The sequence below is a fragment of the Hyposmocoma kahamanoa genome, unplaced genomic scaffold (assembly GCF_003589595.1).
Source record: "Hyposmocoma kahamanoa isolate Upper Pololo Valley unplaced genomic scaffold, ASM358959v1 93, whole genome shotgun sequence".
Classification (NCBI taxonomy): Eukaryota; Metazoa; Arthropoda; class Insecta; order Lepidoptera; family Cosmopterigidae; genus Hyposmocoma; species Hyposmocoma kahamanoa.
In genome coordinates this window covers 15,086,829-15,102,238 of record NW_020654810.1, presented here as the reverse complement: position 1 = coordinate 15,102,238, position 15,410 = coordinate 15,086,829, and the positions used below count along the sequence as shown (strand labels likewise).

The window sequence follows — 15,410 nt, the reverse complement described above, 5'->3', positions numbered from 1 at the left end:
TAATATAATATAATATAATATAATATAATATAATATAATATAATATATAAGTTCAAATATTTCTTTATTACGAAAATATTATAAAAATGTTAAACTTCGCGTAAAAGATAATAAAGTATTCCTTTCCTCAATTAAGTTTAATGATTTTAAAATTAATATTTACGAGTGCCTAGGTGCTAGGTATTATAAGTGCAATCCAGTGCAGAACGGCGCACACGCAGCGGGCGCGAGTGCGGGCGCGACCGGCAACAAGCGGCTAAATGTCGCGCGGCCTCCGCACTTACCAACGGCCTTTGCAGTTCGGCCGGTCGTTGACCTGCCTCTAGGTTCGTTGACCGGGTCCGTATTTAGTTTTCACTTTCGTTCACTAAGGATAACTGTACCACATACGTCACGTGCATAACCACGAGACTATGCGCAATCAATTCAGTATCGCAGTTCCTGGAGCCTGTGGTGAATACGCAATATTTAGCATACATTTTGAATAGGTACTCAAGAATTTTTAGCGAGTACATAATGGACGCCTACGTAAATGGCTTGCAAATGCATTATGAAAACCTATATGTTAAAATAACAAATTAAGTCAAGCGTTACATTCCTATGAAGTGGAAACAATTATAATACCTATTTGCATATTAAATGTCAATCGAGATGAATGCACGAATATGTACCTCCGTCTCCCACCTGAACAGAAGGTTATTGCACTAATGATTGCCGATGTTGTAACTCGAATTTTGGACTGTTCTGTCCTTTTGATGCATTTTGGGCACAATTAGGCAATTCGGCGGACGACGGAGGGTAACGGGTCTGAGGTGGAGGGCGTGGTGCGTGGGGTTGCGGGTTCGGCAGTGGTTGCGCAAGCGGCGGTCGTCGACTCGGTTATGTCAGCGGTTTACGTAAGCCTCACCTCGCAACGCTCTCGGGGCAGGCACCAATTGTAGCCTGCGACCATTTCGCACTTCTCGCGGACTATTTGCGGACGGACGTGGTTCGTTAGCGCTACGACTTTACCGACTCTGCTTTTTCCCACTCAGCCTCCCCTCTTTGTAAAATTTTTGCTTTTCATTAAACTCCAACTTCACGTTGACTTTGGTTAAAACTGTTTACAAAGGATACACAAAATATTATTTTATTAATATTATAATATTAACAAAATAATATTTGTATTTTAAATTTTAGTATAAAAATGTTTAAACATAAATTGTGTTTCGAGCAATTCATATTGAAACGAGAAACTCCTACAATTTGTGTTATGTATATTTACGTTAACAAAAAGCTCTTCATTTTTAATTATTGTTGAAATATACTGAAAAATAATAACAATGTGAAGTATAAAAATCGCACTTTCTACGTAATCAATCGACCTCTATATTTGCCAAGAAATAATGGTCTATACTATCTGGTGATATGTGTGTACTATCTCCGTGTATTTCTCTATTTTTTTATGGATTTACTATAAATAGTCTTGAATGTTGAGTAAAACCAAACAATGTACAATTAATTTTAACCTTTAAGTCAATCGGTTAGCTCTAGTATCAAAATCATTCTTTGTGGCTATTCTTTAGAGCAGGTGTGCCCTAAAGGAACCATTATGCGATATGGTTGCGGTCGAAGTAGAGAAGGGGCTGGAGCGGTTGCGTCAGCCCACGGAGAGCGGACGGGCTCAACGCACAAGGTTGCAGAGGTTCAATGATCTAGAAATATAACACCCGACCCCGAACAACCGCACCTCTGAGCCTCAGCCGCTATCCGACCCCTCCGCCGCTATCCTACACGCATTCGTTGCAGCTTAGCATTGTACTCTTCTTTACACGCCTTCATCTACAACAACTTGCAGGCAATACCAATAGAAAGTTACTACTGCGTAAACTCCTGTAAAATACAAAAGAAACTATTCTATTAACATCTCAATGTAACAATTATTAAATAAGTCGTCATTTTCACGTATTCGGGGCTACAAGATGTTACTTTACTTCTATGTTCTTCGTTATTGTTCAAACTACTTCTTGACAAAATTATGACAGTTTTGTTTTAACTGTACACGCACAATCTGCCGGTATAACCTTCAAAAGAGAGAACGTGGCGTCGTAAGCACGTCCAATGTGCCAACTCTTTTTTTTATGTAGTCGTTTCGCAATTTTTATAAATAATTTTGCCTTCGACCTTTATGAGTCGCCCAATTCAGCCCAATTGGTATTCCTGTGATGACGACGCGTGCTTTTCGTAACTCATACTTTAGTGCAGCGAACGGCCACACGACCGCAACGTGACCAACATGGTCTTTAAATGCAGACATTTCCAAGGTAGTAGTAGGTAATGTAATTGAGAGTTCATGTACTGATTATTTTTATTTGTTCTTAAGTTTTCCGAACCTAAAGCGCTCATGGTTATCTATGCCACAGGGTGAGACGTGCCTGCAAAGGTACAATTAAGGCTTTCAAGAATTAGTTAATAGGATTACAAGTAATAATGACACCGTTTTTTTTTAATTTAGATATGCGTTATGAGTAAATTTTGTATTTCTTAAGAAAGTTCTTGATTAGTATCCTAACACTATCAATTAACGATGCTTAAAGAAAGAATAGACGTACTTCTCTGCACCCAGCTATTTTTGTTTTTATTGTTTTCTTTTTTACGGCAAGAACCGTTAACATCGACAATTTCTCCGTTCACTTCTTTGCTTATTCTGATTACAAGGCGTAGAAAGCGTCACAGTGCTTATACAACTCTTTTACCTACAGCGCACGTGAGCAATACCACCTGGATTCCAATTACTAAAAGGCTTTGCTGATTTGCGATTGCCACTGCTTGGGTCGAGTTCATCGACCCCATTGACTCGCTCTAAGATGGTGTGACGACATTTCGCACCAACAGTTTCGGTCTCAAAAGAAACATCTACGAGTAGGCACGCTACGCTTTTTGAACAAATATACTAGCTCAATCGGTACTTATAAATCTCGTTAAAATGTGTTTTAGAAGGTGGATTGCTAGGAAGCGATGCCAGAGTAGCGTTACCGGAACCACAACGTGGCCTTTCACGCACTTAATTTGGCAGGACCCCCTTCTCACCGCTCCTGCCGCACACCTCGACCCAACACTGAGAGAAAGTAGCTAGCCAACGCAATTCTAGGGTCAATGACCGAACACGAAAATGCTTACTTCTGACAAAAAGTGACACATGAATTGCAGATATTTCATATTCAATATGTGTGGTCAGTTTCTTGCACGGTGGCAGAGGAACGGCCGATGCGATTAGGTCAGGCTAGGTAGGTAGCCATTGTTTAAGCTAGAACGTGGGTGAACACACGTACATCTTAATAACAACTAATTTGTTCTATAAATATTATCAACTATTATAAATAAATGACGATCAAATATCGAAATTCGATGTCACATACTATAAAAATAACGTTCGACGTAAATGGTCGAAACGTCGAAAAAGTCACTGTCCATAAAGGTCAAGTAAAGGATTTGATCAATATGCATTCGAAACCCGATCCAAACTTGCAATGGTATTATAATAAAAATGAAATATTTATTTACAACTATTTAGAAACTAAAGGCTACTTCAAATTCGACATAAATTAAGTGACTCACCCCGGCATTCGCTATTAATTTTTTAACCATGCAAAATCAGCGAATTAAACTTATATGAAAAGCTTAGGTATGGCGACGCTATTTTAGAAACTTGATTGACTTAATTTTTATGAAGGGCCTTAGGCATAATCAGGGTCACTGGCAAAAAATAACCGTATTAAACATAACAGAATAGTGCTCCACTGGTCCACAAAACTAAGCGCATGGCAACGAGAGCAGGCCTGGGGGCTGTGTTGTGTCGAATTGTTGCAAGTAGATTGAAGCAGATATCATTCTTTTGTAGCAAATACATAGTACACGCCTACCCATAATCATTAACACTCTCGCATAGACTGAGAGTCGACCTTGTTTTTGGCGTTCCGTTGTTGTTTGTAACACCATTCTCTGTTAGAGAATTATCTTGACGCATTAAAAATTTGTTCTACAAGGTAAAGATGTTCTACATTAACAAATCTCTCCCCACCAAACAAAAAGCAAACGACAAATAGATAAATTTCATTGCACATGTGTGCTTTCTGAAAATCATTGTGAAACATAAGCATTGTTAGTTACTTGATTGATCGCCTCACTCTTAAATGGTCATATTGCATCTTTGAAGATTCATTGTTAAGTTGGCTCATTTTTTTCTGTTAATGAAATCCCGTAAAAAGATTAACCACTTACTAGAGATTTAACAATAACAGTAAAGACACAATTATATAATTATTGACTACAACTATGATGCTGATAATGTTAGTATGAACGAAAATTAGGCAAAATCTTAAGGAGGCTTCCCACGGGCAGCGCTGGTTTGTAAGGGCGTGCTCGCGCCACAGACCCATAGGTACATGCGAGCCCGTGGCGTGCTGCCACGGGCGGCACTCTTCCTACGGCGCGTTGGCGCGAGCATAGGAAGCCAGCATTAGAATAACAGAAGAACCAGATGGATGTTCAGAGTCAGTGTAAGGGCAAGGTGCTGTTGGACACCATAATAAAGTGGCATTGGAGTGTATATCATTAGTCGTAGTATTTTAGTAGAAGCAATATTTTTCTTCCAAAAGCAAGTTTTCAAGGATCACTTTGTACGGCTTTATCAAACACTGTCTTGTTTTCCGGAAATCACTGAACCATTTAATAGCTTTTGTCATCAGGGCTATTAAAAAGATAACGCTCCATTATTTTATAATTCCCGAAACTGGTATTGGTAAAACAGATCTGACAATACCCGCAATATTAAGCGTAGTAGCATAGATATAGTTAGTAGAGTCAGACGATAATGCGCAGTAGTCTAACCAATCGTGGTAAATCAAGTGTTGATTATTGTGTAGGTTTACATGATGAATGAGATAGTCCGACCGGACACGTGAGGAGCAGTAAAGGCAAGTTGTCGGCACGTGACGCGGCACTTAATGGAAAATCACAGAAAACAAGGACACAGTGCAATAGTTCATTCAACCGGACGTTGCTATTCAACAAGCGCACTGTGATGAAACTACGCAGATCTTCATTATTATTAACAAAGCCCAGCGTTACGAAATATTCACGACGTTTAACGCAGGGCACGTACCGAACCCTAAGACTGCCAAAATATTGTGTTGCATCGTACACGAATCTAGTTATAAAAACTCATAACATACGCCCAAAATAACTCCCACAAAACGTAAATGCACGTCATAGCTATAGTAAGTTAAAGTAGCTTAAAAAATTCTAACAACAAAATCGGATATATTTATTTATAATCATTTCAATCAGGTTCAGTAATTGGAAATAAGTTACAAAAATTAAAAATAAAGTTATCTAATAATAAACATATGTCTCTGTAAGAATGTGGCATAAAAAGTTAAGTATGCATTTGACCTAATTAATTGTATTTAACATTTGGGTTCAAATTTAACATCACTGTTGTAGCATGGTGCTAAGGATAATACATAGATTACGCTTTAAAAGTTATTAATAAGTTAGAAATTAAAATACCTGGTAATATTTGATTTAAAAAAAATAAGTGTTACTCCAACAGAACTTCCAAAAAACTTGCAATTTAAAATATACAACTTAGTGGGTATACTATATTTTCATTTTCATTGTTAAATTATTCAATTAAAAATAACTGACTAAATACTCGTTACTACTACCAATGTGGTAGCTCTACAATATTTTACTATCTCGGTGGCCCAGCGATTAGCATTGTGAGAAAGAAAAGATCTTGGGTTCGGTCCCAGTTGGACCAATTTATACGAGGAATTTTTCAACATTGATGACCTAGAGGTTTGTGTTTTCTAGATAGTGCTCCAGAATTAATTTCATTGCTTTGATATTTATAGTAAAGGGTATTCCCTGGACAGGCATTTCATTAATATTATTATTATTACGTTAATCTAAGATTACATTGCGGAATTCCTACAAAAAATAAAGCTCTTGATTTCTAAATGTGATGATGATGATGTCGCCAATTTAAAACCCGCAGTGACTTTTGCCCCAAATAGAAATTTCACAATTTCGCCAATAAATTATAATTTGCGGTTTTAAAATTTGCTGTTTGGAATTAATTTAAAGATATTATAGTGGAATATTTTTCCTTTTATGCATAAAATCGCGATTGAAAGCTACTTACACAAGACGTAAAAACCTATCATCCTTATTAAAATGTGCGCCTTACGTAATAATAAAAAATATAGCCTTCATAAACTTATATTTGGGTAACCAAAAACATCAGTTAAAAAGGTATTATCACAAGAAGTGTTGTGACTCGAGTACATTATGGATGTTCTAATACAAATATTGATGTGAAGAATTTTCGGATTGCGATTGCAATTAGTACCTACGACCCACAGAAAACACTAATGTTACCTAAGTATCCGACGAGTTCCTAGGTGTTGACGACTGCTTTGCTACATATTACAAATACTCAAAAGTTTTTTCAGATCTTAAATCGCATATAAATGTTTTTGCCGAAAAAAATAGTTATGGTATGTGCGTATTAAGCTCAAGCCAGACAGAAAGCGCCACATGGCTGTCGGTGTGTGTTTTGCTTTTATAAGCGTTACGGAAGCAACGCAAAAGAAAATTCTGTGGAATTCATATTGAAACTTAATAAATATTTTTATTTACATTCATCAGAATTTTCAAAATATTATGTATTATATAATTTTTACTATTATATATATAATATAATATTATATATATATAATAGTAAAAAAAATACAATATCCGCCCCCGCTAGATTCCCACTCCTGGACCCAGCGCCACTGCTACCGCTCTGTATGGGCGGTTGCATGGAACCCAATGGATCACAACTCCTACGCTCGCACCCGCCTCGCGTTCGTCACGTGCTCGGCCCGCACCCAGTCCGCCATAGGCGCTCGGCCCCTGACGGCACTCGCCAATCCGCCGCGCTGTCGGTTTCCATGTAGCAGGGAACTCGGACATTACAAAAATTCCCGCACCCCGAACGCTCCGCCTCTATGTGGCCAGAGCCTCTCAGCAGTCTTTGGTAGTCAATTAGGTGGTGGAATTACTTCTAACGTTGATTTCCACGTATTTAAGACGGTAGTTTTTGCATAGTGTATGTTTGGCATTGAGTAGTAATTATGTTTTGTTTTTATTATTATTTTTGTTTTCGCTTTTATTTATGCACCCTCTAGGATCTATATCGTTTCGAATAATTAATATTTTTTATACATGAAAATAGCATCCAAACAAAATAATTGTGTTCTTTTCGTATCATATACATGTACAAGTAATATTGTAAAAAAATAAAAAATATAAATACTTTTTGCGCTGATACATTCCTTTATACATATGTATAGGATTTTTGTACAAGAAATTTTACTACGTTTCCCTCAGCTGACAATAATTAATGTCGTATGTATGTATGTAAAAACTTTAGTACAACAAAACAAATTATAAATTTTAACAAAGAATTTAAAACGTTAGTGTACAAAAACGAACCTATCCCATACAGGGATTTCTACCAGCTAATCTTTCTCTTATGGCATCTCTTACAATTGGTACAAAAATTTAGGTTTCCTATATGTCAATTTTTAATTCTAATTCTATTAATGTTATCAATCATCATACCTAAATAACTCAACTTAACAACAGTTGAGGCATCTTATGAATAATTCAAAGCCACAACGGCAGTGCGATGTAGCTGAATGGTGAAATCTAAACACAACCCTAAAATATAATACAATTAGTATGCATACCGGTGCGACGAACGCAGCCAAAACTGTAGTGGTGATGGTGTAACCGCGTGAGTGCGGTAGTAATGGGCCGGGTTCGTTCGCCGATAAAAGGGAAAGTGCAGCGTTCAGTGGGACAATGACTGGCTACTGCCGACTGCCCTGCCGATGCCGGCTTCCTGCGATCTGCCTGCATGCCTGTTTGCCCGCCTCGCGCTTCAACAATATCGTTGTCCGTTGTGCTTGGTCACATATCGAACTACCGACCCCAATCCTGTCTAGAAACATAGTTGTCGCGTACACCGACTTGTAATCATACGACTTACAATCATAATATAATAAAGAAATCAATTTATTATTATTACTTCATGTATTAATCAATACAAAACCAATGAAACCTTTGTTGTTGTTACAAAAATAATACAATAAAGCTCTTTCAAAGAGGTTTCGAAATTACTACCAAATATTATAATAAATATTATAACACCAAAATCCAAATTTTATACGAAAACCTGTTCCAGATTGAGCTTGAGGTAATCAGTGTTTTTTTTATCGCCACGTGTTATTATGATAACAACACATTGACTGATTGTCTCGTATATGATAACAATACAACAATCACTAATTCTCTTTTGGTATTCTTGATGTGACTATTTTTTCCGCTAATTAACCATTAGTAATCATAGTTTTAAGACTAACTTTTATGTTTTAATATCTTTACCTTAGGAATATGGGCGAGAGAAATCTGGAAAAATATACCACAACAAAACATAGCAAATATCATATTATTACATAATATAAGATATAAGACAATCTACTATCTAGAGTATCTGCCCGTTATTTAACTAAAATTTATTTGTAGAGTCAAGTTGGAGAGTCCTACATCGAGTGTATCCAGTGGCGGATTTGCCCTAAGGCCGAGTTAGGCCCGGGCGTAGGGCGCTCAGATTTCAGGGGCGGCCAATTGTGACAAAAAATTCACTGACTAAACACCTAAAACCGTTTTAAGTGTTTCATTTAAATCTGAAACCTCCGTTGGTAGTGAGAGTTGGGTATGGCAGAAGAAGCATGAAAGTAGAATTAATGCAGTGGAGATGAGATCTTTGAGGAAAATTTGTGGAATAAAGTTGAGTGAACAAAACAAATATACGTTAAAGACGTGGCTTAAGAGGATGTAGTGACTAGAATAGAGAAAGGAATGTTAAGGTGGTTTGGGCATGTAGAGCCGATGGATATAAGAAGAATTACCAAACAGCTTTATGATGCGAATCTGGATAGGAGGCTTTTAAGAGGACGTCTCAGAAGGAATTCATTGATCAGATCAGTGATGTCCTCAAAAAGGCTGGGATCCGAAGTGACAAGAATAAAAGAAGTTGTATGAAAAGGGTAGTTGATGTATGTGAGGCTCGAGAGTTGTGTCAGGATTGATATGTTATGTATGAAACATCCGAAAATATTAAAAACTAGCAGCTATTATAGTTAACTATATTTCTGAATCGACTTCGATAAAAGTTGGTAATAAAGTAAATTCATTATGTAGTCTATAAGTATATGATGCGTGCTGAGAAAGGGGCGGCTGGTACTGACTACATGGTCTGGGGCCTAGGGCGGCCATGACTGCAATGCAAATGCCGCCACTGGCTGTATCAATATTTTAACGCATTTCCAAGAACCCTTTAACCGATACATGGAACACTAACGCAAAAACTCACAGTGTTAGTAGATTTTCTTAGTTAGCATAACAAAAACCGAACTGGTAACGGATTGGAAATAATGTAAAGACTATTTTGCGCCTTACCAATCTTTAATACTTCACTCAACAAAACGCCCGATAACCACACGTTTTGTTAGGCGCACATAATGTATCATGAAGTAATTTCGAAAACTTAATTGTAAGTACCTATGTATATCGTTGTGTCGACCGAGATTACTTCAGAAGTGCCATTTTTACACATATTTAAGGGTTTTGGTACTACATATTTTTGAAATATTTAAACTAGAAGTTTAGTTTTATGAGCTTTATTAGATTGCGTTGGTTACAATTTAAAAAAATCGTAATTTTGAAGATGAAGATGTCATTTTAAAATCCATACTTACAAACTTTTCCAAAGTTTCCTGTCAGCCACCCGTATACACATACATATACACACTTTTAATACATAAATTGGAACCATAATTTTAGAATGAACAAAAGAATATTTAATAAAGTGTATATCGGTAGTGGATGGAGGGATAAAAATAATAAATTGTATTGTAGAGGTGGATTGGACCGGCTACTTAACTGTCCCTTGGTTTATCTCAGATTAGACGTTTTAGCCTGTCCCGACGGGCGAAAAATTTTGTTGCCTACTCTAATTGGAGACTTGTTGGACCAAATACACAAGCAGAACTCAGGATTCCTGCATGTAAATATATATATATATGTGTGTGTGTGTATGTATGTATGTATATATATATATATATATATATATGTTTTATGTATATATATATACTTATAAATATTTTTGAAAACAAAGCAACTAAATCCGAAGAATACGTCTACATGGTTAAGTGATTAAATTAATTATGTTTAATCTTGTTTAAAGGAATTGTTGTGATGTATTAATGACTTTTATCTAACGTCGTTTACGTTTATTAACGTCTCATAATAAAGAAAGTAGGCTATTACCTCCTGACGCAATAGTAAACCAAAACATTGTTATGATAGAGATATAAGTGGCGCATTCAGTGGCCGCAGTGTTCAAATTTCCCTCCTGCCGGAGGAGACAGCCAGTCGCGACTGTCGCGTACCTGTCTGGTGGGCGCAATCGTTACCGGGGCGCGCCGCCACCGGTCTGCATCGGCGGGCATGCGCACACCATCCGCACGTACGTTCTGCTAAGTGGGAAGTGAGGAGGAACTGCCGCATGGCGGCGAGTTGTCGCCTCGTCGCCTCGCCGCACCGCCCGCGCCCGCAGTCCTCTCGCCGCGCCGGCTCCGCGCGCTCCTCGCTAACCGCATCATGGTGAGTCACTGCCATTATGTGTGAAGCTGACGCGACCTTTACAATACAGATGATACAAAAATAAAATGCCCCACTAACACTAAATAATGTAGCACTTGATCATAATCAGAGTTAATTGTAATCAGTGAATTTAAATACTTTAATCAGACAATTACAGTGGTACTGACAACTAAACGAATAAAAATAAGTACATCATTAAATACAGGGTTGCAAATTATCAAGGTCATATCATTAAGTCAAGGTCTGTTATACGTTTCAGGTAATGGATAACAGGATCAGTGAAGAAAACAAAAATGAACACAATTCTTCCATCTTTGTAACAAATTTTCAACATGGAGAAATAGTCAACTATGCACTGGTTCTTATAAAAGGATTAATAACAAGAGGTAACTCAAACAATCACGATAAGTTATGGTGTGCCGTGACGCAATCTGGATTGACTCGAAAATCGCAATGGAATGTGCACAATGGAGAATTTAAAGTGATTGTGGAATTGGATAAAGGCGACAACATAATTGAACTTGAATACGCGGACCAACAACGAAGAACGCTGCTTCTTAATTATACGCCTAGAAAAACAAACTTCAGAGTTACCCCAGTATACATAATTTGCCAAGGCCACGATGGATGCTTCCAATGTCCACCTGATATAGACAATTCTATTGAAAGCGCTTCTGCTCGAATTGTGATTGGTTCGAAGTTAATTCAAAGTATTACAGCAGAAAAACTTTTTGAGAGTGGTGTCGGACGAAAAACTTTTCAATTGGAGCATGAGGTGAATCCTAAAAAACCAGAATGTATTATTTTCAGAAGCACTTTAAACGTAAACAAAGCGAGAAAAATGAAACAAGCCGATTTGTGGGCACACTTTGGTAGAGAACTCATGCTTTCAGAATTGGGCAGTAATGAAAGAAAATTCTTAGGATTTATTTCTTGCACACGATTTAAAGGTACCGACATAGATAAACCTATGACGCATGACGAGATTGTCAATCTTACTGAAGCTTATGCTGCATTGGGCGGGGGAGGCTTAGCTTTGTTTGGAACTGCTTGCTTGTATACTTGGCCCACAAACGTGAATGATATAGTATCTAAATTCTCTGACACATCACTGGTCAACTCTAAACGTTTTATGGATGATAGTGGATATCGCGGGACGCTAGCTGGATGTTTTGCGACAACATTAGGATCGGTTTTTCATGAACTAGGACACACTTTTGATCTTGGACATACTAAAGATGGGATCATGGGGAGAGGTTTCGATAATATCGATCGCGTCTTTGTTGTTGGAGAGAAGAAAGCATCTATCGTTAGAGATAATATGAACAACTACAGTGGCAAACCGGTGCAGCATTCTACAGTCGCACTACAACGTAATATAAGTGTAACGATGAATGTCGCAGAACCATTGCGTGTACTTGGGCCAAGAAGCAAAACTACCTTGGGAAATTTTGCCTCCATGTCTAAATCTGAAATAGTAAGAAGGAATCCTAATGTTACACCCATAACTAGACCATCCAGTGTGTATTCAAATATAACGAATAAAATGTCAGACTCTAAAAGGAATATTAACCGAACAAATGGAAATGATTCCATATATTGGACGAGAAATTGTGCAGTATTACTATCTTATCACCGATGGTTTAATAACGAGTACGGTAGAGAAAGGCAAGCTATTACGAGATACTTAAAGTTTGATAAAAATAAAATGATGATTATATCTACCGCTGGAATAAGAATAGTCGAAGTAAGAGACGACTCAAATGGAATGGTTCTCGATTCTTACGAGTTTACTGATCCCATACCAGAAAAAAGATTTTTAGTACCTTTCACATTTTCGCCCAAGACCAAAGTGTTAACCATAGTTGTAGAAGATGATTTAGGAAATGTGTTAAAACAAACATTTTCGTATTGAATATGAAAATATCGTGTAACTGAAATATGGACAATAAAGTGAGCGAGATAAAGTAAAAAAAATTGAAATAAGTCTATAATTTAAAAGAAATACAATTAATTAGTCTTAGAAAGAGCGTACATGCAATGTAAATTATTTATTTATATTTATTAAGCATCATTATAATAATCGTAAATATTAAAAAAAATGTAATAAAGCCGTATTCTACTTGTAAATATCCCACAATAAGTATCTAAGCCACAAAATCGCGAGCTGTCAATGTCAAACTTAAGTCAACGTCAGACAGTCAAAACAAACAAATGTCAGCGACGAATCGAAGTGGGACATAAAAATTATTGTGTTATTTTAAATCAGTATTTTCCGTTACCTCTGGTAAATAAGTAATGTTGATGTGTGATATTTTGTACATACAAAGTTAATAATAAATGCAACATAATGGCAACCACTTCGAAGGCAGAAGATGAACACAATTTTTATGACACACTTAGCCATTTCCCTCCTGTAATCAATGGAAGAATTAACATGGTCCAATTCCTTGAGGCATCTTCGGGGTTAGTCTCACTAGTAGGTATGTTAATAATGACGTAATCAACTATTTACTAATTATAGATTGTAATTCTTTTTTAACATCACACCAACAGTATCCTTTTTTATATTGCAGAGCGCTTAGGAACATTATTTGCACCAGTAAAATATGATATGCAAGGAAATATTGATGTAAGTTTTATCTCATATTATGTCTAATTTATGCACACTTAAGCAAGAATTTGTCATTAGAATAGGCAATGTGAGATCACCTTCCCGTCTAATAAGGATGTTATTGTTTCAGAAAATAAGGAAATTCTACAACTTCGATAAAAATACATGTTTACTGGAATTAATGATTACAGAATCCACAAAAGGAAACTGTGGGCATGAAAGTGTATTATGGCTTAACAGGTATATATTTGAGGGAGCTTCGACACAAAAACTGATAAATTTTGATTCTTATTTTGTCTAGTCTCAATGAAAGGATATGTCGCAATGTGTTCAGATTGCATAAATTATTAAAATAAATGTACAGTCAACATTACATCGATCTATACACTTTTGTTTGAATATATTGTCCAGTACAACAAACAAGGTCCATCAATATGTAGTTTCTGCCGTCTGTACAAGAACTACCATTTGGAATTAAAAAAGAAGAACATATCAAAATGTGATGTGGTTCTTGCTTTGATGCTCCTCAGTTATCCTCTGAAACTGCTGAATGTAATATGTATAAAAATAATCCTAGTTTTTTAAAATGGATTTTTCATTTGTTATAATTTCAATTTATTTTGTTACAGGGCATTGTTATTCTTCGAGTTAGTTTTTCAAGAAATAATTGCCTGTCTGAAATTGAATAATCATGACTCAGGAATGAAAAAGATCTTTTCAGTAGCTTATGAAGGTTCTGTGAAGAAATATCACAACTGGGTAACACAGCAAATTTTCACTGTAAGTGTAATTGTTTTTTCCTTAGACATTGCTCATAATGTTGTATAATCTAAGAGCACCAAACAAAGCTATCCTGGCATCTGCTCAAATTGCACAATCTACAAATGAAATTACTTGGCCTTTCCTCAACCGATAGGCATGAAATTTGAAATTAACAAAGCTCATATATTGAATTTCAATCTGTGACCAGTCAAAGGACACTGCATACAATCGATGGGAAAAATAAGTTATTGTGAAATGTGCAGAATTGTGGAAAAAATTAAGAAACACGTCTGTGCTTCAATAGGGAATCAACATTCCACCTAGTTTTAAAAAACATTAAAAATTATCATATAAATGTCTGTTCTAATCAACATTTTTTCTCATTACAGTTTATCTGCAAAATGTCCCCCACCCTACCACAAATGCTCAAAGCCTTGGATGTTGAAGATGGCAAAGAGTTTGAACCCAAATTAACAAACTATAATATCAAATTGCATTTAGTTAGATGTAAAATTGATGACTGTTTCAAGGAAAATAATAGTCTATTTGGAGAATCCAAATGACACTACTAATTTAATATTCTCACTTTTTTAAGCAAAATTTATCTGTATAGCCAATCCAACTGTCACAAAAAAGCAAATTTTAGTCATTTGTGTATGGTAATAAAATTTAATAACCCTTTTTATTAAATATTAGGCTAAAATATTTGTAGCAGTTGCTATTACTAATACAATTTGAATGTCATCAATGAAACTGTGCTTTTGAGGCTATAGTTGTAAGTCTAACAATAAACTAAGATAAACAAAACGTAATAATACAAAAATATTCATATTTTACGGTAAAAAGATACATTTTTGTGGAATTTGGCTCATCCACAGAACAAATTGTTTTGTTTACTATATTTCATCATAATCTCATAGTTTAAAAGAAATCTTTTTAATTATATACATAAATATAAATGATTTATCACTTTAGTGCCTTCAAAATACAAGGACAGAAATTGATTTGTTCCTTTTTATGCAATCTCAAAAGGAATAGGTGACTGTCAGTATGACTGGTCACCTGTTGCATCTGGCACTGAGTGTATATTCAAAAATTGCTACCTATTTGCTACCTTTTCTAAGTAATATTGATATATTCTGAGAAATTAAAAAAATAATTGACCAGCCAATCTGATGTCGGAATGGCTGGTCACCACTTTGTTCAGCATGAAGGGAGAAGATTTTCCAGAAGTATGTATTACCAATAATTGCTACCTATTTGCTACTTTCAC

General features: G+C 36.1%; 2 protein-coding genes across 2 annotated transcripts; both read left to right on the top strand.

Moving 5' to 3' along the window:
- The first annotated feature begins 10,664 nt into the window (after positions 1–10,664).
- On the top strand, positions 10,665–12,778 carry LOC113237340 (putative zinc metalloproteinase YIL108W). The gene is made up of 2 exons (XM_026473757.1): positions 10,665–10,761; positions 11,021–12,778. Exons 1-2 carry the CDS (start codon positions 10,759–10,761, stop codon positions 12,674–12,676), a joined length of 1,659 nt encoding a protein of 552 aa, XP_026329542.1. The 5' UTR covers positions 10,665–10,758; the 3' UTR covers positions 12,677–12,778.
- Positions 12,779–12,889: 111 nt separating this feature from the next.
- On the top strand, positions 12,890–15,239 carry LOC113237341 (glycolipid transfer protein). The gene is made up of 5 exons (XM_026473758.1): positions 12,890–13,244; positions 13,338–13,393; positions 13,506–13,615; positions 14,005–14,155; positions 14,527–15,239. Exons 1-5 carry the CDS (start codon positions 13,112–13,114, stop codon positions 14,698–14,700), a joined length of 624 nt encoding a protein of 207 aa, XP_026329543.1. The 5' UTR covers positions 12,890–13,111; the 3' UTR covers positions 14,701–15,239.
- Positions 15,240–15,410: the final 171 nt, after the last annotated feature.